The 23,594-nt window shown below is 41.9% G+C and overlaps 1 protein-coding gene across 3 annotated transcripts in view; it reads right to left on the bottom strand.

Annotated features, from left to right (window-relative positions):
* LOC101167997 (sodium channel protein type 4 subunit alpha B) overlaps nucleotides 1-23,594 on the bottom strand; it is a 256,928-nt gene that overhangs the window by 15,311 nt on the left and 218,023 nt on the right. For all 3 annotated transcript variants that reach the window (XM_020712432.2, XM_020712431.2, XM_020712433.2), the window contains exons 24-27: nucleotides 15,214-15,368; nucleotides 14,439-14,612; nucleotides 8,601-8,723; nucleotides 3,854-4,129 (exon numbers count right to left, since the gene is read on the bottom strand). In XM_020712432.2, coding sequence (XP_020568091.1) covers nucleotides 3,854-4,129; nucleotides 8,601-8,723; nucleotides 14,439-14,612; nucleotides 15,214-15,368 — 728 coding nt within the window. The remainder of the gene's footprint in view (nucleotides 1-3,853; nucleotides 4,130-8,600; nucleotides 8,724-14,438; nucleotides 14,613-15,213; nucleotides 15,369-23,594) is intronic.

Raw genomic sequence — 23,594 nt, 5'->3', positions numbered from 1 at the left:
CTGAAGTGCAGCTTTAGGAAGCAGAACTCTGAGTTTGTCTCTACATCATTTCTTGCAGTGTGGAGCTATTTCCAGCTGCTAATGGAAAGGTTGCCCCCCCAACTGCCCGACGAGGAAAATGCTGCGATGTGCTGAGTAACTGGTTGCTAAGGCAACCGCATCTCGACAGCTCTTAAGTTTTCTTTTGTTGAGGGTCAAGTAGCAGCACAGCGATCTCTGCTTTCTTTCTCTGCAGTTTTTCTCCTCCGCCTTTCCTGCTCTTTTTTACAGGTCTCTGTCATTCCTCCTTCATTCTCTCTTTCATCGTCTTGCTTTTATTCCTTGTTCTGCAAACCTCTCCTCAGCTTCATGCACCTCTCCATCTCAAGCTGCTCACAAATCCATACCCTGCTTGTTATCCGTCCACTTTTCCTTCTCTTCCTCTTTTTTTAATTCAGTTTGCTGTTCAATCCTTTCTTCCCCGTCGACCACGCACTCCCCTCTCCCCTTTCTTGTCCCTCTACCTCTCCATTTTCCTCCCTCTTGGCTGAAGTCACTCTAAAAACAAAAGTCTCTCAGACACTGATTGATTGGAAGCTCTTAGGATGCCCCTGGTGGGCAACAGCAAGTGAGGAAGACTATGAAGAGGAAGAGAGGTAGAAGAAGCAGAACGATGAAACTCCTTTAAGTTAGGGGATTAAAAGGTCAGAAAAAGGAGAAGTTTACTAGGTGTGATGGTGTTAGGTTTTTAAAAGAATGGGCAGAAATCAGTTGTGGCAACTTTATGCATTCAATTTAGCTAACTGTGGAAAAAATAATACAATGAAATAATTAAAAAATAAGAGTGCTTCTAAATGCACGTATCTAGGAAAATGCAGAATGTTTCTCAATATTCTGATTTCCTGAAACTAATTCAATCCTGGCAAGAACAGGAAGAATAAGCGACTGTTGGTTTCAACAAAATAGAGGAAACAAAGCTACAACAAAGCATTGGTGTCACCATAAAAAAAAAACAACAAATGCTATTATGAGAATAAGGTTGTGAAAATATGAGAAAAAGTCAACATTTCAGGTAAATCAAGGTGTTGAATTGTGAGTAAGGAAGTCGATATCTTTTGAGTATAAAGTTCTAATTTATGAATTTAGAACTTAGATGAAAATCTCAATCATGAAACAATAGTCTGTTTACTAAGAAAAATATAAACAACAACAAAAAATTTCAGTATGAGAGACGTGGAGCGCATTGTTAGCGGTTACTTCCGCTTTGGTTTCTCTAATAAGGAAATGCTGAGTCTTTCAGTGAGTCAACATGGTTTTAGTAGAAGGACATTGAAAAGAATTTGCAGGAAACTGGACCTCTTCAGAAGAACGTTTTTGACCCATGAGGAGTGGACTTCCAGCAGGCAAGCCGTTTATGTCGTCAGCAGTGTAGTTGCAGAGCTCCAAATGCATGATGGGACATGGATTCCTATGATAAACTAAAGCCTTATGACATCACCATACATGATGGATTTAATCGGCATGCAATGTGGATGGAGGCTCACACAGTTTTTTTTTAAAGGCATGGCTTTTTCCTTGTAAAATTGCTCCTTTTTTGTTGTGATTTTTTTTTTACTTTAATTTAGTTTTTATTCTATTTTTTTTATCGTGGCCCTATTACGTAGAAAAGGTACCAAACTTTTATGTGGGCATTTTCATTTGTAAGTTCTGGAGCAAAGCAAGACCAGCTTACAGTTGCTGCAGCAAAGTGAAAAGCTACAGACTGCAAAGCAAGAGCGTCTGATAAAATGAAGGAGGGACAATTATCCTCCAAGATGCATCACAAGAAGAGTTCACCAGCTGCATCCAAAAGAAGATCCACAAAGGTGACGGCATTCCAACAAAACACCGACTGTTTCTGCTGCTGGAGATGAGGAGGAATCACAGTAAGAACAGAGTGATAAATCAATAGAAATGAAAAATCCTTTCAGTTCACTGATTCAGCACTATTTCATAACTAAGGATGTCTCACTGACACATGAAGCAAAGAACGCCCAAGCAAACATTGTTATTTATGATTGTGATCATTCAGAAAATTCCAAATATTCCAAGATTTATACACTGTAAACCAGGTCAATCCAGGCCAGTCGGATAAAACTAAATATCTTTCAAAAAAGGCTTACACAGATTACATAGAAGGGGTTGTCAGTGGTTTATTTGGAAAGAAACTGGATAACTGCTTCTTCAGATTTCCAAAGATTACCTTTCTAAACAAAAATATGCTTTTCCTCAGGTTTTCACAACATTCAGGCATTTAATAATATTTGGTGGATCAAATTTTTAATCTGAGAATCAAAGAGTAAAACGAAGAAAATGTTGTATTTAATGAATAACAGAAAATAGAAGAAACAAGGCAGACAAGTGGGAGAGTGAGTGGCATAAAGAGCAGGTGTGGGAGGAAAATTAAAGTGAAGACGGAACAAAAAGGCAACATCGGGAAAGGTGGGGGAAGTCAATCCTCCTCCGGCGTGTGGAGGAGACTCTACTTTAATTTGCTCTGAAGTCTCCGAGCAGCTGTGCATGTTTCACTCTTTGTTTCCCTGAAAGCGGCAGCAATGACAGCTTCACACAGTGTTCCTTCTTCTGCACGCTTCCCGTCTGGCCTCTGCAGGACTCGGTCTGAATGCTCTCATGCCATAGAAAGCCTCAGCCCCCGCTGCAGCCCAACGCTGCGGGCGCCGCTCTGTGTCTTACAGCAACTTCAACTGACCTTTACAAAGGTCGTGCAATAAATCGTAATTCAGTGTGCAGAAGAAATCCATGATTCCCTCTGTTTGCTGTGAAACTTCCGACATTCTCATGGTGGTGGTTTGTAATCTAAAGGGGTTTGCAAACAGGAAGAATGGTTCCTGAGACGTTGATGAACATCAAGCGTTCAGTAAAGAAAACTCCGATACTATTATGTTGAGGGAGGAGCTTAAACCTGTGACAGAGACCACAGACATTTAGAGAACTAGGAGTAATCATAAATTGTGAGGATGCTGGCCTTTAGTTTGGTTTTTCGGTTGTTTTCTTGGAACATCATTTCCTGTTTTCAGATTTTGTTTGTCCGTCAGTCGGCACCAGGTTCAAGCTGTTAATCATCCATATCTTTAGGTCATGATCCTCGGTGTATTTAAGTTTCTGGTTTCCTGTTCTTCATGGTCACCCTACAGTTACTCCTCTAGTTAGAGGCGTTGTCATGTTCCAGTTTATTTATCAAACCTTTAGCCTGGATTCCTACAACACAAATACACGTTGTAAACGACTCTTCACTTCTGCATATGAGGAATAATACAAAGCATTTGAAGGAAAACACTGATCAGCATTCCAGCCTGGTTAACTGGATCGCTCCGCTGTGGACTAAATCTAAGTTATAAAGGTAAAATCATCTCTCCCAGCTCTCTCTCCCAGCTCTCACACCTGCTTACTCCAGCTCATCTAAACCTAGTCTCTCACTCTCTCTCTCTCTCTCTCTCTCTCTCTCTCTCTCTCCTCTCTCTCTCTCTCTCTCTCTCTCTCTCTCTCTCTCTCTCTCTCTCTCTCTCTCTCTCTCTCTCTCTCTCTCTCTCTCTCTCTCTCTCTCTCTCTCTCTCTCTCTCTCTCTCTCTCTCTCTCTCTCTCTCTCTCTCTCTCTCTCTCTCTCTCTCTCTCTCTCTCTCTCTCTCTCTCTCTCTCTCTCTCTCTCAAAATCATAAAAATTTGTTGACCTGATTCTAAAATATTCTGGAAAACGACACTTTTGTTCTAAATCTGTTCCAAATCTAAATGTGAGGGTTCACACACGTTCACATCAACTGTTGTTCAAACCCAAAGCTGCTCAGCGCACTAAAGTTGTCAGGGATGTGACACTCACCACTTGGAGCAATGCCAGGTACCCGGCGCCGACGTTGTCAAAGTTCACCTTCACTTTGGTCCAGTAGTACTGAGACGTGTCGTTTTTGGCCTCGCACTCGGACTTGTTGTTGATCTCTCGGAAGTCGTGGATGTAGCCGGAGCGGCTGACGCAGCGGCCAAACTTCCCGGCAAACAGGTTGACGCCCATGATGCTGAAGATGAGCCAGAAGATGAGGCAGACCAGAAGCACGTTCATGATGGAGGGAATGGCTCCGATCAGAGCGTTCACCACCACCTGCACAGGAAGCAGCAGCCACACAGGGGCTTCATGTAAACAAGAGCAAGCTCAGCCGTCATTCACCACCTGGGACTGAAACATCCACAGTCTGCTGCTGGCCCAACACATTCAGATGAACCTCCACTAGATGTGTCCTCAATGCACGACAGACATGAAAATGATGTGAAGTAATACGATAAATTTAGCCAGGGGACATTTATATGTTCAGGCTTTACCTACTTGTTGTGGGAAAAAGATCTCATCAACATGGAGAGCGCCATCTGCAGTCACAGTGTGACACAGCAGTGTAAAACCTTTTTTAAAGCTCTTGAATTTCTGCAAACTAGTCCTCAGGACAGACTCTTTATTCAGGCTGTTGAATCTGCAGAACAGAGTTTAAAGAATGTATGTATGGAAATAAAAGTAAAGACTTTGTACCACCTTAGGCTAAAGATCAGATTTAAACTCACTATGAGGTAATAGAGACTCACACAACTCAGTATTTCTTTATCAGACGTGAAAAATCATGTGGTTGGTGAGGAGCATCACCTTCAGTGCGTCTGGACGAGACCCTCTGAGAGTGGCTCTAACTGTAAACAGCTACAGAAAAAGGCTAACAGAAGCAGGTTGATGTTAAAAAAAGAAATCCAATTGTGTTTGAAAGGTCAGCCTGAAAGGGAGCCAACCAAACAAAAGCCCTCGGGTGAAGATCCAAGAGTTTGCAGAAGTTCAAAGACAGTAAAAATTAACCAAACATTCTCTCTACATGTTAAAGGGTCATTTTTCCCATGACGGGATACCCTCCCTTCTACGACGTTTCTCGTGTTTTGGTAGTTTTTTTAAAATATACTAGTTCACCAAAAAATACCAGAAGACTCTTCTTCGTGTTTCCACGCAAAACAAACACTTTAAAGCTTCATTCAAGCCAAATCCATTTATTTGCTTTGTTGATCTGGATGTTGTTGTCCAGCTGCAGACTGATGTTGAGAAATAAAAAGCTTTACAGTTTAAAATTTCAGCTTTCATTTTTATTCACCCACAATGCATCTGTTTCACCTAAAAGCAGAACGAGGTGCGCGCTTCAGAGAGCATTAGCGGACAAACACAGCAGCTAATTGTGTTAGCCAGGAAAGGGAAGATGAGCATGCAACATGCAGATCATGAACTTCCTGTCAGCAGCTCTCAACCCGCCCATTTAGAAAGATTATTCATTTCATTTCTTCTGCTCTGCTGAAACGGAGGAGACGAGGCGCAAATGTGGCTCTGATGACTTCAGATCATCTGGAAACAAACTGCAGCTTCAGATTGAAGACTGTTTTCATCTTCCCACCACAGAGCGGGACGTTTTCTCTCAGTAATACTGGTGGCAACAGCACAAACACACCAAAGGGAGGGGAAGCGGGGCTGCAGCTCGCCTCCAAAAGGTTCAAAAAAGTCTAAATACTGATGCATGAAAGGTGAGGAGGAAGGAGTCAAAGGGGGAGAGTGAGGAGACATGTGAGGAAAAAAAAAAGCCAAGAGAGGGGTGAGGTTACATGTTTCATCTGAAACACATCTGAGCACCAGGATATCACTGGATATCACTTTATTTTCCCTTTACCACCGTCTTTCTGCTTTCAGAAAGATTTAGTGCAGCTCTGAAAATGAAGTAAATCTCTTTTAAACATAACAGACTCTGATCAACAGCAAAGACGGTAAAATGTTCCCAAATAAAGAACGCGTTTAAGACACTGAAAAAAAGATCCCACTAAATTAGGAGAAAAAATCTTTAAAACTTCTTTTATAGTAACTGTTAATTTAAAAAAAACTACGTCATCATAAAGAAAACGTGTTTAGTCTAAAGCTGTATTGAGGAGAACATTTCAGCCGTAAAAACAGGCAAAATGCTAACATTGTAGCTTTTTTGTTAGCAGATATTATGAAAAGAAAACCTATTTTTTTACATATTCTTCTGCTCCAAATCTTTGTTGATATTTCTTCTTGTAAAACAGAAAAAAGGCTCATTTTCTGATACCATCATTTTTTTTTTTGCATTTAGATTTCCTAGTACCATAGATAATTCAATTAATAAAATAAACGGACCGTATCTAGTGTGCAGATGCCTTCTAAATATTTATTTAGTTATAGTCTATTATTAGTGTAGAGTCTGTTTTATCCTGGTTGATTCCATATAAATAGTAAGTCCAGATGAATGCTTTCCACTACTACTTTAACTATAATAGTGTATTTCTCTTTAATATTGTAGAATACCAGATATTTATAAAATACTAGCTAAATAAGTTGTATTTATTTTTTAACCCAGAGAAATTTAAATATGATGATAGTAAAAGAGCGGCCATACAGTCACATTTTAATGAAGCATGTTGTCTCTGGTCCAAAGAAACCACATCCTGATTTTTGAGTCTTTAAATCAACTTGAAACATTTCTGATAGCATCAGAATTTGTCATTTTTGACTTGGTTTGTGGGTGCGTTCTGGATTACGCAGACTTGACGTCTGTGTGGTTTTTAAGGCGTTATGATTGTCATTTTCAGGGCCGCTGCTAAAAAAACCTTTGAGAAAATAGAACAGTTCACTCAAACTTTCATGACTGTTTATAAAACTCAGAAAAACAACAAGTGAGACTAAATATGTGAAGGACAAGTTTTCAAAAGAGGACTGGAAACTCATTTTAGCTCCACAGACCCTTTATTGCACCTAGAAAAATAGTAGAAGACCTGGAGTAACGTCTGATCAGGCGATTGATTCCTTTTTTATCTATGTTTACTTAAACTGTTTAATCAAAACCCTAACATCCTCTTTACACCTTTGTTTACATGATTGAAAACTGTAGAATCTACAGATGTTTTTTTACTGTGTGGTAACTGTTATTTGACCAAAGAAATCTAACATGTTTTACCTTCTCCTACTGTTAAAGTCCCACTCCAATCATCTATTGTCAAAGTGTTTCCAGTGGTCTTTCCAGTTAGTCCATTTTAGTTTCTAAGTCACAAATACAATTGTTTTCATATGGCATTTTTTATCTGCTCCTGATTCACAACACTTTGAATAAAAAATACTCAGCTTTAATCCTAAATGATTTTATATATATGTCCTCCATCATCATAAAAATGCAACAAGAACATGTTAAAAACACCAAAAACACCATTTCCATCGGAGTGGGTTTCTATAATCACTGATTGTAACAAATGCAAGTGTATTTAGATTACAGGGCGTTTAACCGTATACACATTCTACAGACTCCAGATTTTCTTTCTTAAATACATTTTTATAAGAACAAAGTGCTGCTCTGTCATCTGGGGTCAGAACATTTGATGGCAAAAGGTGGGATGGTAAACTTTAAAAACCTGAAGCTAAGAAGAAACAAAGGCTTTCCTCCCGCCATGGGGCACTGAATTTGGGACATCATGGGCAAAATATAAACACATTTTATATAGGCCTGCACAATAAATCGCAAATTTGTTGTTATCGCGATATCAAGCTGTGCAATACGCATATCGCAAAAAGACGGCATTGCAATAAATGGTTATCTTAAATGTGCTAAAACAATCTTATGGCAGCTTGAAGTATTTAACGAATGAAATAAATCCATTTATGCATTTGACCAATCAGATGGACTCCTTTTATGTTAGATATTCGCCTCCTATGTAGATAAGGATCAGTTGGAGAATAATTTAAGTTATGTTGACTCTTATTTAAACTGTTGCAATGAAATGGAAATCATGTTTTTGGTTGTTTTGCTATTTGTTCATGTATTTATAGTTATATCTTCATCGCAAAATTGATCACTAATATTGCATATCGCAGGTTTTCCTTAGATTATGCAGCCATCATTTTAGAACTTAAGACAAATTTGGTCTTACTGTGTGATCAAAATCATTTCTTCTACTTTTAGAAGCAGTAATGAGTGAACGTAATGCCGACAACATTTTAGTTAGCCACGCTAGCATTTTTGTCTACAAATACGCAGTTTCTGTTTCAGTTTTAAGCCCTGTCTAGAAACACAAGAAAAATGTTGCCGTAGTGTGTTTTAACCAGTATTTTAGCATCAACAGAACCCAAATCTACCCTGCTGTCCATAACATAGAGTGGGTTTCGTCTGTTCTTTCGTTTGTGTGATGGAGGCGGACACAACAGTTTCGGCATATGGCTCCTCATTTGATGTTAGTATTTTTTGATTATATACTTAGGACAGATAGATAGGACAGAGAGTAAGTTAGGACAAAATAAAAAGAAACAAAAAATGCAACAAATATTCAAAGGAGTGAGAGACCAAACCACTAAAACCATTACAGAATGATAAACTCAACTTAAGAAGCTCCAATGAAGAATCAGCCTCTGCTTGGCGTGCCATACTTTCAATTCTTCTAATTTTTTATTACATATGTCTTTCATTAAAATAAGGAAGTCAAATCTTGTCACTAATTCAAACTAAAGCGCCCCCTGCAGGTGCCCAGGTGTGTTTACTCATTCTAATACTGTCTCTTACCCTCATGCCTTCAAATCTGGAGAGGGCTCTGAGAGGCCGAAGGGCCCGCAGCGTCCGCAGGGACTTGATGGCTGCAAAGTCTGAATAGCCCAACATGTTGGCCGCCAGGCTGACCAAAGAAACCTGGAGGAGGAGGAGAGAGGTGGAAAGACAGGGAAAAGAAGGAGAAAAAGAGGAGGGACTATTAACTGCTATTCTAGTGAAGACAGACACAGAGAGAGGGGTCAACTGAATATTTGGATGCCCTGGAGGCTGGAAAGAAAACCTGTGAAAGAAAAGGTTGAGATTACTGAAGCCTCCTCTGATGAAGCTGCAACTAGAAGGTGAGATGCTGTTATGTTCCCTGAAAACACGAGGTTCAGGAACAACGATTTTCTCTGGAACTTTGCAAACCAAAGCGAGTTTTCGATTTTGGTGGAACTCATCGATCTGAAGCCTAGTAGGGGGAAGTTACCAGAAGCTCCCAGCAGCGGCGTCTCAAAGCCTTCAAAGCACAAACATGCATCTAACTTCCTCTACGGAGTGGCAGTCCTCAGCAAGCGGGCCGGCAGGTCAACCCAACCAGTTCTTACCCTGATACCAGCGAAGCGGGACGCAGCCCGAAGAGGACGGAGAGCCCTGAACGTCCTCAGCACTCGCATGGTGGTGACCTGGTTCACCGGGATGAGGTGAGCCAGCTGATCCAACAATGAGATCTACAGGTCACACAGTGATAGCTGTGAACATCAGCCGCACGCCGGGGGCAAACACATACCATTAACATGTACAACCTGAACGCCCCCTCACAGAGAAGATCCAGCAAAAGCCAGAATCTAAGGTCAGAATCTAAAAGATAAATGAGGGTGGAGACTCAACTGCTTTTCTTTCCTCCGTAATGTGACAGGAACACGACCAATAGACTAACACCTCCACGGATATGACCTCAAAGTTCATTTTTTCATTTTCTGTACCGCTTTGTCCCTTTCGGGGTCACGGGGCTGCCGAAGCCTATCCCGGCTACTTGGGCGTAGGCAGGGGATGCCCTGGACAGGTCGCCAGTTTGTCGCAGGGTAGAACGTCCACAATCACACACCCATGCACTCTCACACTCACACTCATGGACAATTTAGAGTTGCCAATTAACCTATGAAGCATATTTTTGGACAGTGGGAGGAAGCCGGAGATCCCGGAGAGAACCCACGCATACACGGGGAGAACATGCAAACTCCACACAGAAAGGTCCCCCATTGATGTATTTTTCGTGTCCCCCAGCTGGGACTTGAACCAGGGGCCTTCTTCCTGTGAGGCAAGAGCGCTAACCACTGCGCCACCGTGCAGCCCATGGACTTAGGACTCTTGTTAGCTTCACTTTGATGGACTCGAAGTGAAGCTAACAAAACGAGAACAGCTCAATTTTCTTTATAGAAATCAACAAGAATGCAATGCAGGAGTTATATAGGGACATTTGATTAAAAACTACTTTATGGAGTTCCACAAAGATCAGTTTGTGGCTTTCCCTTTTTTACAGAGGCCAAAAAAATCTGATGGGCTTGAGAACGCCTTCAGATGGGAAACTTGACTTGGTCTCACAGAGACAATGTTTGAGCCACATCAAGACAAAACTGTCAATGGCCCAAAAAGAGCATCACACTTACTAAGAAGTAGGACTCTGGCTCACATCCCCAAACACCAGGGCAAAATAACTCCTTTAAGTCTACTTCCAAGTGTCCTCCAAGTGAACTTCTAAGTCCAGCTGCAGGTTGATGTGTTTGGATTTTTATTTTTACTGTTTCCAGTCTCTGACGATAACTGGATCATGTTGTCACATTTGTATGACTGAATTTGTGAACCGCACGGCTCACTCTCCTTCTCCTTCTTCAGGCCATTAGTGTCACATAAAAACGTCACAACACTTGCGTCATCCATGGAGATGCTGGGTAAGAAAAAGCCCAGAGAGCCAAGCAAAGCCGGACCTCCAGCTCAGCGTGTTCAGCGGCTGGAGCGGAGCCTTGTCCTGCTGCAGGGTAAAGAGTGGGGTCATAACTGTGTTTGTGTTACACAACCCCACTGATAGCTGAAGCAGAGACAGTTAGTGCTTTTCTGTTCATTTGAGCTTTTGTTTATTGACTTTATGTCTGTCTTTCATTGAGTGATTTGTACAGTTTCAAACTCATGTCTTAATGTTTACCTCCACATGGCTCCTTAGTGTGCTTAAACCTAATCCCACCAATTCTCATGGCCAATGGTTGCTGAGAGATGCAGTTTTTGTGGACTGGTGTGAAATACACTAGACTACTCATGAAGTTTAAATGGATGAGCTTTACTGTTGGAGCAGCTAGAAAATGTTAGACATTTTGTGTTAAAGTGAAGAACAAGGCATGATGGGTAAAAAATTAACAATTAACAACAAAATTAACACATGTGGAAAAAAAACGTTTAGCTAAGAATTTTTCAAGCGACTACTAGGAATAAAAACGGTCAATAGAAATCCTGAGGGGAATTTCACTTAAAGACAAAAATTATGATCAAATCTTCCAAAACATTGCTTATAGGTGGCTTAAACTCAGTTCTTCATGAAGATTTATAAAAAAGTATTGTCAATTATTGTCTACAGAATAGATGCGGAGTAAACACAAAGGGAAACAGGTTCAAAATGATTTGGATTTAGAGGAAAACCACTGCGATTGGTCCCATTGGCCCCTTCACAAGCTGGCCCAGAAGTGTTCTCCTGTGCTGGAAGACAAGCCATCCAGGCCTGTCTTGTTTCTCCAGACAGTTTTTACAATTTCATCAGTTCAGGTTCCTGTTCATCTATCCATGAGTTACTAGCGGCTTTAAAAGCAGATATGGTCTCCTCCTTCTCACTGGCCTCTCTTAACAGGTGGCTTTTCACATAGAAGCTTTGTGTGTGTGTGTGTGTGTGGGGGGGGGGGGGGGGGGGGGGTTATTCCAGGCCTTTGTGTGATGGCATCACCAAACCACAAAGAGCAAAACCACTTAGACTTTACATACAATGCATACCACGTTTAGCAGAACAATGTTGCATCTCCCTCAAAGAAAATGACAGACTCTGAGGCTGAAGTTGTGTTTTCTGCAATGTGACTAAATTCTTTGCAAACATTGTGAGCCTACAGTCAGGATTCCATCTGAGCGTGTGCACAAACACGGTGCGATGTCATTGAAATTTGGGATTAAACACTTAGAAACCAGACTTTGGTTAAGTTCAGGTTAAAATTCAATACACAATTATGTGATTTTGCACATTGTGCATTAAAGTATCATTCCTTCATTTTTTCTTGTTCTGCAGTTAATATTACTCTTAATACTGTAAGTATCCAGGACAAAATTTGTGTTTGTTATCCTTTAAATCATTTTTGTTAATATGTTTAACCTATAAATAAAGACGAATAAACTACAAACCATTCTTTACTCTACTCAGCACATTATTTTGTCTTTCAGCGGCTCTTTTTAGGGGTTGCCAGAGTGAATCTTAACTGACCTCTCCACCTCTATCCTCTTTCCCACACTGTTGACTGGTATGTTGATCTTAAGCAGTCTTCTCCTGTCTCCACCTCTGCTTCCTATAACCTCACTGATCAACTTTAGTTCCTCTCATTTTCACGCAGATTCTGTCTTCCTATTTCTGATCTTCATTCCCCTCCTTTTCCAGTAGAACCTCCACCTCTCTAGATGTTCCTCCACCTGCTCTCACTACAAATCCCAAAGTCATCTGCAAACATCCTGGTTTGAATCAGCTCCTCTCTCTGGATCCTGTCATAGACTTTCTCTAGATCTACAAAGACGCAATGCAGATCCTTCTGACCTATGTTCTACTGCAGAACCACAGTCAAGCTTCCTCTACTCTTTCCCATAATTGATTGGGACTCATTAGCTTTATTCCTTCTTAGCTTCCGCAACCCTTCTTCCTTCCTCAGGCAACCCTCTCATTCTCTAAGATTTGATATATCCTGATCTCTTCATCCATCTCTCTCCATAATGTCTCCTTCTCCTCTAGTTCACATCCTAACTGGGGGTCATAAACACTGACAACATTCACTATCACACCGTCACCTTCCAGCTTCAAGGTTGATTTAAGGCTGATTTACACCAGTCCGTCTGCGGATTGTCTGCAATGCATCTCTGTTACGTTGACATAAAAAATAGAATGTTTTATGAATCAATCAGAATGTTTGGATCGGCTCTGTCATGTCTGTGTCTCACGTCCATCCCCCCGCACGCCAACGCAAGCTTTTTGCAGGAGTTCTATTTCCAGTATGTTGACGCGTCAATTTTCCACCAAAAAAACGCAGAAACAGGAAACAGGTACAGGTTTTAAAATGAAAAACTTCTGTTGTACTTTCAAAATGAAAATGTGTTCATTTTCTTAACATTTAACGTGCCGTGCCCACACCATAATGCACGTTAATACCGCAGATAACGCCAGAGTCCATTTTTGACATGGACGACAAAAGTTTCATTTGGAAGCACAAAAAATAACATCATTTATGACACAAAGCATGTATTTTCCAAGGACCCAGTGAGGAAGGATAGGGCATGTGGCCTGAGTGCTAAAGATTTGGATATTGATGACACGAGGGTGGCAGCACAAATCCCTCCTCCGGAAGACAGGGGGCTAAGGGGGACAGACCAGAGATGCAATAGAGACAATGAAACTGACGGTCTAAAGACGGACTCTTCACGTAATGCAAGAGAGACGCACCACAGACGTGTTAATCTGGCATCAGACTTATCACCTGATCTGACCCTCTCTTCATCTCCAGAACATTCTGATCAAACTCCTCCTTCAGGATCTCCTCCTCTGTTCTTTCCATTCACACCATGATAAAACAGCTTGAATTGGCTCCCATTCTATCAGCTTGATCTCTTTCCATCTGGTCTCTTGAGAACACAGGAGACCCACCTTTCTTTTGACCGACAGACTGAACCTCAGGATTGTGGTCGCATTGCTAAATGAAATGAATTTCATTCAGAGCTCTCCTCTTGTCTGACGAGCTCTGTAGTCTTTGTAGAGATTGAGTCACATCACTGTGAAAATCCCAGATTCACTAAGAATACTGAAACTGAATGCAGATGCAGAGTGTGAAATAACAGTAAAGCATTCTTGAGATTGTTGCTGTATCTTCATTGTATCTCCAAGACGACTAAATGATGAAACAACCTTGAGTTTCTCTGCTTTTTTTCCAGCAGCGCTCTCTACTCATGATGCCTCTTTTAAGGCCTCTTTAGGATATGAAGACTTAATCCAGGCCACAGGCATTAACACCTGTTTGTTGCTTCTTCTTTTGTGGTAATTCTTTGACAGGGGCATATACTGTGGTGCCCCCCACTGGTTGTTGTGGTGTACCACAGTGACTGCCTAAGTTCAAAAAATGCTAATCAGGTCTCAGGAGACTCAACACTTGTTTTAAACGCGGGGTAAAGGACTTGTGAGCATCTTTCAAAACACAATCCCCTGTTTCCTCATATGAACAACTTGCCTGTTGCCATGGATATAGACCACAGCAGATGTGAAAAATAGCTTAATTTTGGATAAATTGCCCAAGTTGTACAGGATTCAAACCAGCGTGAAAAGGTCAGAAACAATCTACAGATGCAAAGTGGTGCTGCAGGCATTTCAACACCATTTTTAATTCACAGACCTTTTCCGATCGCTACGCTATTGTGCAAAGAGACTTTGTTGACAACAAATATCTAAAAAAGGAATAAAAACCCTCTACAACCTGATAACTTATAACAAGAACCCTGCAAATCTATGATGCGCACAATTTAATTATTGGGGTACAAACTGACTGACAAAAGCCAAAGTGTATTGCAGCAAATGCTAACACCAGAACTCACATCGACAATGAAGAAGTCCAGCCAGCACCAGTAGTTGGTGAAGTACTTCTTGAAGCCGTAGGCCAGCCACTTCAGAATCATCTCCAGGATGAAGATGTAGGTGAAAATCTTATCAGCGAACTCCAGCACCACCTTAACCATCCTCCGCTGCTCGATGTAGATGTCCTCAAAGGCCTGAAGGGGGCAGCGGAGAGACACATTTTAACAAGTGTACTCATATAAAGGCTAACACTTAAAACAAGAACATATACCGTCGCACGTTGCAATAAAAAACACCCGTCCTTCAACCTTTTCTTGACATTTTGTTCGTCTGCACATTTGGTCAATCTCTGGATTTCTGCATTATTGCGTAGTATTTCTAACAAACTATCAACAACAATAGTTCACAGTCCAAAAGTTGGCTTAGTTAAAATATGCAAAGTGAAAAAGTACATTTTCCATTAAATTCAAATTTTTTTCAAATGAGTCATTGAGCCCTTCTGGTCTTTAGAAAGAATGCATCCTTTATTCGTTTGTGATTGAAGGGTAAAAGATGAAGGCGGTGAAAATAAAAAAATGTGTAAGTCCAATAGGCCAATAGGTGGTTGTCCTCAAGACAATATTCCCTAATAATTTTAACAAACAAATCTAGTTTCATTTAGAATTTTTACAGATTGACATAAATAATGTCTTTATTTCCTTCAGATCTGAACAGACACAGTGAATTAAAACAAGATTACCAACTGCTTGTGTGTCTTTGTGTCAGAGTGAATGAGAGGCAATGTCAGTTTCTAACCAGAGCTCCAGAGCTGAGGAGGATCATGAAGATGATGAAGGACTCGAACCAGCTGTGTTCCACGATCTGAAAGCAGGTCTTCCTCAGCCTCCACCAGATCTTCCCGAGTCCTGCTGTCGTGTCGATGTCGCAGCACTGGAAGCGCGACACGCACACTGAGGGCGAGACAATAAAGTTATACAAGACCTGACAGATACGAAGGACAGACTGTGAGCTTTTGCTGCCTGGAAGAAACAAAATGAGGTTAAGGGTTTAAAGTCCCACTCAGATCATTCATTCATTCATTCATTCATTCATTCATTCATTCATTCATTCATTCATTCATTCATTCATTCATTTTCTGATCCGTTTGTTCCCTTTCGGGGTCACGGGGATGCCGGAGTCCATCCCAACCACTTCTAGGCGGAGGCATGGGACACCCTGGACAGGTCGCCTGTCTGTCGCAGAGCCACTCCGATCATCTTTTAAACTATTTTCAAAGTGTTTCAAGTGGTCTTTTCATTATGATAATGCTGTTTTGGCCTAAATCAAGAATTCTGTGTGGTTTTCAAGGAGCGACAGGAGTTCATTAGAAATTCACCTCTGAGTTGTGGGTTAGACTGTTGGTGCAGAGTAAGTCCAGCCCGCCTTTCCATCATCCATCTGTGATGGACAGCCCTTTACACCCCAAACCTAAAATTACTGGTGCAACAAAAACGGCGAGCAATATCAAATTTATCCAGCCGTACAGTTTGATCCAGATTCCAGCTCAGAGGAGGAAAACAAAAACATTTGTGGATCTATTTGTCTGCAAAGGGGATGCATCAGAATGGAGCCGAGCAAGAAGCCTGTGACCTATCCAGTGTATTTTTTCTTCGTAACATATATGATCTCTCTCAAACCGCTTTTCTTCGTCTGCTTCTGTTTGCGACAATTTAAAAATAAAATGATCAGAAATGCAATTAAAAGCTTACTTTTGTTTTTATCTGTAGTCCATCATCAGAAAAACCCACAAGAACATGTTAAAAACACCAAAAACACCTTTTTCACTAGATTTTCATTGGAGTGGGTCTTTGAGAATGCAGAGATGCGTTGCTGCATGGCACACAGAAATCAGAAACCCAGTCTGTGTCTGTGTGTTATTATGTTACAAAACTGCTAACACAGACAGAATTGAAGGTCCCTGGATGCCTGGGGTTAAGTCCGAAGGCCCACATAAAGGTCCCACCTGCCCCAAATAAAAGAAAGACAGAGACAACCCACCACCACAACCCCGGCCCTACCACCACCACCAGGAGAAGCTCATCTTCCTCACGTTTGCCTTTTTTCTTATTTATAGTAACTTATTTCAAAGGTAAACTCTTTGGAACGTTCCAGCTCTTGGACTTTATCATCACTTACTGTTCACCATCAACACATTTTAGTGTCATCTGCAAACATGATCATCTGCAAGCACTGACAAGCATCCGTCCTCAAGACAATCATCCAGCCCTTCACTCCAATAACTTTGCTAAACTATATATTACGCGTTTTTGTTATGAATTCACACTACATATAAAAAATGGAATTACCCTAAACTTTTGTGATCAGATCCTCACAAATGACACGTTTACGTAATGAACACGGTAAGTGCCTCTCTGCTTCCTCCCACTATCAGACTGAAGATCAGGAGTTGATTTTGATGCTCTTCACTCTCCTGATTGCAGCGTCTGCCTGCCTCTCTAATTATGCCTCTCATCATCTCCGCTTCCCGTTTCCATGGTTACTAACAGGCTCTTCCTCCATAAGTCACTTTGCTAATCCAATGAAAATGAGCGAGCTGGAATCTGACTCTGAGTCTCTGTAGTATTATTGTGTGTATGTGTTCTTGTTAGCAACCGGTCCCCTGTCTCCACTGGCCATCACCAGAGTACCTAACACTTCCCGGTTTCCATACTACAATTCCCATCAGCCCTTTCCCTCAATACCAGTATGTTTCCCAACTGCTTCCACCCATTCATTACTCACCTGCAATCACACAACCTCTATATATTCAGTGCACTGAGCTCTGCTCAGTGCGAAGCATTGTATCTATTAACCTTATATTCATGCTGTGCTTACTCAGCCGTGTCACTGATCATCGCTGGTCCTCAGTCCAGGTTTGCGGCGTCATTCCCCACCTGCATCTTAACCTCATCAAAGCCCGAAGCCGACGCCTGTCACTCTCATCTGCTCAAGCTCTCAACGTTTTTCCCTGTTTCCTACCCATTCATATTAAACTCCGCATATGGATCCATCTGCCTCCGACTGTTAGTTACAGTTCGTATGTGAGGAAACCCCCTTCATCCTGCTGTTGAACAAACTTGAGAGAGGCTGCTGGACAATCATCCACCCATCATCTGATGACCAATAAGCTCTTTGAAAACCTCTTCAAATACTTTTCTCTGCCGTAAAACACTGCATTAAAAAGGTGATGGAGAAAAGCATCAGCTGACTAAAAGTTAAGGATTTTTAAAATTATCAGAAGAGCAGAGAAGAACGGACACTTCTGTCCTCGTCTGAAGACATGAGGACTTCATCTGAAAATTATAAAGAGAAGCTTTATAATTTGTAAAGTTTCACCCCAAACTCTTTACATTCCTAAGATGAATGGGCTCAATTATATTCTTTAAATTGGTAACTTGTTAATAAGAGGAAACATGTTATTATTTGAAATACTTAAAAAATTGACAAATTTTGCTTTTAGTTTGTCAGAAATAAATACTTTTTTTTAAAACTATTGTTAATTCCGCCTTCTATTTGCTAGTTTTACTATATTGATCTCCAAAATACATAACATCGAATCTGAAATATACCTTTTTTCAGGTCACAATAAAAATGTTGCAAATATTCCATTTAATGCTGATAGGAGGTTTTTGTCTTCTGATCTTTATGCCCTAAAAAAAGGGCAGGATTTTCTTGCAGGTTCACTTTAAATGTGGAGTTATCCTTGTTCTCACTATTTAATGTAAATAGTCACATTGGAGGTTTTAGATTTTGGCCTAAGCTCTTTTTTTTGCATCGGTAACATTGTTTTTTTTATTTTTTCTAGGTAACATCTTTGCTCTTGTCTGTTGTTTGTTTTGGCTCAACAGAAAAAGATGTCAGACCCGCCTTTGCAGTTTCACCATTTCTGATGCCATGAACGAACACTTCCATGTTTTTGCCACATTAAATTGTCACTAAAGTGCATCACAACGCAGGTTATCTGAAGGGTAACAGTGACTTAATCTAGTTTAAACTGAATACTGAAATTTCTACATTTTTTTCTTTGTTATCTTTGTTACTTTTCAGGTTCTATATTTAAAATCCCTCCATCCATCCATTTTCAGAGCATGCTAAATGTCTTTTGGAGTCACAGGGTTGCTGGAGCCAATCCCAGCTACTGTTGGGCAAAGGTGGGGTACACCCTGAACATGTTGCAGGATTTTAAAATAACCATTTAATTCTGTGATTTAACAATATTTTTGGTGGTACCTATGATCACTCAGACTAGAATGCTTTTTTTGGGTGTGGAACACCAAGCTTCACCTCTGCTGAATCCGCAGTGTCTGAGCTCAGCAGAGGCATAGCATGGAGAGGCTGCCTTCATGTGGCTTTGGACTGAATTCATCTCTTAATATGCCCCAGCGACACGTCCTCGCTTTGCTCCAGGGCACAGGAGCAGGCAGGTTGCGTGTTCCACGAAGCCGTGGAAAGTGTTCGGCATCACAACGTGAGGCAGCGAGCTGACATTTAGAGGACTAACAGCGCAGCCACTGCCAGGCTGGGTGTCATGCAGATGTGTGTGTGTTTCTGAAAGCACATCTTTCTTCTGATGGTGCGCTGCAGCTGGATGAGAAAGGAACATCTATTTATATTAGAGACTGCCTGCATGAAGCTGCAGGTACGAGTTCACTTTTCTGCATCCTGGAAGGATGTTCTCATCCTTTCATGTCTGGTTTTTATCCCAGCTGTGCAGCTGATAAAAATATATTTGTACAAGAACAAACTGCAGCCTCACCAGCAACCCGCTGACGGAGAGCTGCAGAGAATATGACTTCCTCTGGAGGAAGTCAAAGAAAAATGCTCCCTCCACTTCTTTGCAGTAAAACATTCATTGTACCTGCAGAGAAGATGGACTCAGCAGAAGGTTACTCATTACACCGTGAGCGGTTTTGAGGAAGGAAGATGCAAAGTGAAGGAAGAACTTTGAGTCTGAACATGCGGTCTGAAGCTTGTAGTGTCTGAGATGAACTCCTTGTTGAACAGTGTGATTTCGAGAAAAATTACTTTCTCTCCTGACCTCAGAGTGGATCTTTTTGTCCTCCGTGGATCGATGAAGTATTTCTGAATATGAACCTGAATAAAAAAGCTTCTGTTAGGTTTTGTCAGCTGAAGTCAACCCGTGTCCTTCATTAGATTGACGAGTTTCTTCACGCTCTCCACCTCATTAGTGTTTAGATTATCCAGCCTTTTTTCCAAAGTGATCAATAATCAGCGGCAAGGAGCGTCGCTGTTCGGGCCGACAGACGCTCTGTCTTTGTGACAGCCAGAGGGAGCAGCGGGGAGGCGAGCTGCTGCCTGTGCTTTGTAACACAGCGAGAGCAACCATGCACCCAAAGAGCAGATCAAACGGCGAAAAAACCAAAACCATATTGGTGAAACTCTCCGATCTCCACGTTCTGCTGAGCAATCCGGAGAGGCGGGAGCCGTCTATAAACTGCAACTATCTGCAAATGATGTGTGACAGTGGAAATGTTGATGCAGCTGATGTTCAGACTTACATAATCTTGTCCTACAGGCTGATAAATCCCAAACAGCCCTTTGGAAAAGGTCAAAAATAGTGTGCCATCTGTCAGATGACCCGAAACACAGATTAACCCCTTCAGATCCAAGGCTTTCTTAAAAAAAAATACAAAAAAAAAAAACTTAACAAACTTTAACAGTCATCAAAACTCAAAACTTTATTAGAGATGAAATGCCAGCAGCTGAAAAAGGCTGCTCTTCTCGTGAATTATGTCAAAATCGTCAGTATATTTAAAAAACAAGTTTTTGTCAAAAAAAAAAAAAAAATTCTCCTTCATTTATTTATTCTTTTAAGCCTTTTCCTTTGAAAAGCAGGGTGTAACACCTGAACTTTGTGTTCAAATCTGCTTAGGTCTGTGTTGGACTGGATGATGAAGTTGCGCGTACGCACACAAAGCAACAGAAACTGCTTCCTCCTGTTGTTTGCGCACACAGCTGGTGCTCCTCCTGTTTTCTGGCCCACTTCTGCACCAGCTGGCCCCCCATCACAGAATTTTAGAGCTGTCTCAGCAGACCGGTGCTGCTGGTCCAGATCTGAGCTGAGTCAGGATGGAGGCCTGGCAGCGGCCACGCGCCCGAGGAGCAAATCTGTTTCTCTTCCCAAAGTCTGTTGATGCAGCAGTGTCCAAATGTCAACAGGTGGAGGCCCTTTTCTGTGCCCCTTCATCCTCAGGATCCTCTTTTCTGTCCTCTTCTTCATTTGTTTCTCCGACCATTCGTCTGCTTCCATTTCTAACCTGCTGTCGCAGAAAAACTGGTGGCACAAAAGAGGCGTCTGGCTGGTCTCATCCCTCCCCACCTATCGCCGCTCAAGCGTCCGATCCGAGTCCAGCCGGTGACAAACGTCTGCCTGCTGCGAAGGACTCTGATGAGTCAGGGGAAAGGCGGCGGGTGTGATGGACACATCCATCTTGTAAATGAATCAAAGCTAAAACAACATCTGCTGTTGGCTGGAGCCTTCATTCCAGGAGTGAGGAGGAAGATGTAATGATTTTATGGACATTAACGTTCTCTTTTGATGAAATTTGATTCTGGTTCTTCTGTGACGCTTCCTGTGGTCTCCCACCATTCCCTGGCCCTCTCCCTTATCTCGAGATCTTTCTTTCAGAAAGGCTTATGTGCAGGGAGGCATGAAAATGAGGCAAAAATGTGTGTGTACAAATTTAAACACAAAGAAATGTTAAAAAGAAACCACACTACTCACGATAAATTAGAAATGTTGTTGTTTACGTAAGTGCTTTTCTTGAAGTACGTTAAAGTTACCTTTGATATTCCAAGTAACGAGTGAGAAGAAACACAATTTTCATTAGTTTGATATTTATTATCCCCAAAATTAAGACAATATTAAAGATAGCCGCTAATGAAAAACATGGACCTTTGGAAACAAACGTCTTTGGAAAGTTTTTTTGCCAAGGGGAAAACGACCAGCCAGGTAACAGAAGAGGAGCCTTTGACTTAACAAGTTTTAATAGACAGTACTTCTTTTTTGCACCATGAGTGTGGGAAGGGGAGAGATGATGACACCTGTGCGACTTACAATGGCATGAATGTCTAAATAAGATAACAGGGTTCATCTTGTGACGTCTCTGTTCCTCTCTTATCGTAGCATTGCTACAATAATCATCCGCCTGCGCTCTTAAAGATCGGTCCGTGGGAACTTTGTATGATGTCATACCGGTCCGCTGCGTTTAAAAGGTTGGGGACCATTTCTCTATGGTGTTCAGGTCAGAGGTCATTGCTGACCAAACCCTATGAGCCACTCTCACTTCCTGAAGTCTAGCTGTGACAGTTCTGGCACCATGTGTTGGAGCGTTATCATCCATGAACAGAAAGTTGGAGGTGTTTTAATGGAATTGGAGTTGAATTGAAGGGACCATCTAAGACAGCAGTTCTCATTACGTCGATTGCGATTGAAGATGTGACGGTAGATCGTGGATCCTCAAAAATAAATAAAAACAAAAACATATATCTTTAATTCTAAAAAAATGCCGTCAGTAAAAAACTATCTTCATCGGGACATATTTTGATTGATTGACATGAAGAACAGCCAATCAAACATTTTCTGAGACATATGTCATTGCACATGTGTGTTTAACCCTTGTGCTATCCTAGGCACTTTAACATTGGGAGTTGGGTCATATAGACCCACTAGACAGTGCTCTGAACCTTTTTTCTTCAATGATTTGTGATCTTCACTGGTGTCCATGGATTACATGAAATCTTTCCACCTTTATCCACCTTTGTCATGGTAGGGAGAACACATCAATGTAAGGGGGGGGGGGGGGGGGGGGTCATCTAAGATAGCATAAGGGTTAAGTACACTGCACGCACATTCTGCCCGCCGTCTTCTGTCAGGCCCCACTGCATGCCAGGTCACCGGCGGAGGACAACTCCAGCCCACAAGAGCGTTGATTGAGACCCGGGCCAGCCCGAATGCCCTCTCGGTTGGAAGTGAGACCAAGACCACTGACTCAGCCGTCCTGCCACGGCGCCTGCTGCCAGATCCAGAGTTCCACGACTGAGGGGAGCCACTCACTGAGGCAGCAGTGTTGTCCTGAAGCACCCGCTTCTCCAGCCCTGCCCACAGATCAGGGGCCCGTGCTGCCCGTACTCTGTCGCTGCTACACAGCCCAGCCGACGCCCCGAGCCATAGACCGTAGCAATACAGAGTATTTACAGTCAATGCTCGCCACCCATTGGAAAGCCTGATTCATGTGCGCTCTAGCTTCTGGGGATAACTGCTTGATACTGTGTACAGCAAATATTTGTTTCAAAGGTTAAGCCAACATAAAAGTGTTCAGTGGACTCCTAACTGTGGATTTAGCAGCTAATGTGCCTAATTTTTCTCCACTGGCCCAAGGTTAGTGACTTAAACAGAACCTAGAACAGAAAGAACATATAATGCTTTTGGTTGTCAGCACACTGCACGTGAAAGCTGGTAACACATGAATCAGATTCAACGAGCTGTTGATGGCAAAATTACAGGAATTTTTTTCATGTTGTAATCTTACATATTCATCTCAATTTATCTATTTATATAAGTATATGTAAGTTGCTGTTTCTCTTTCGGCTTTTCCTATGAGGGGTCGCCACAGTGAACGAGTCGCATGGTAAACTTGGAAATGTTTTATGCCGGATGCCCTTCCTGATGCAACCCTCTCAAAGCAACCGGGCTTGGGACCGGCACAGAGGTAGAGAAGGGAACAGGGAGGAGCCTGGAATCGAACCCTGGTTTCACGGACGGCCTCGCAAACCAGCACGAGCTAAACCGGAGCCCCATAAGTATATATGTAAGTATACGTATTTATAAAAGTATATATGAGCACACTCCTGGCCTTAAGCAGACGCCCAAAGAGGTACACAAGAGATAATGAAGCCAGATGGCCAAACAGGCTGTTCGTCACTTAGCCTGCGAAGTGTACGTTCAGTGGCAGGGTCAAAGCAGCAGAGCAGACCAATGGCTGGTCATTTAAGTCAAAGCAGTGGAGTTGGTTGTGAATTGTTTGTCCGGAAACCCTAGTACCCCTCACATCTGGTAATGGGCCTGCAGCTGCGTGGCGTTCGGTTGTTGCGCAGCGCGGAAGGTGGGTTGTGGT

This window comes from Oryzias latipes, chromosome 20, assembly GCF_002234675.1.
Source record: "Oryzias latipes chromosome 20, ASM223467v1".
NCBI lineage: Eukaryota > Metazoa > Chordata > Actinopteri > Beloniformes > Adrianichthyidae > Oryzias > Oryzias latipes.
This window is presented reverse-complemented; position numbering and strand designations above follow the sequence as displayed.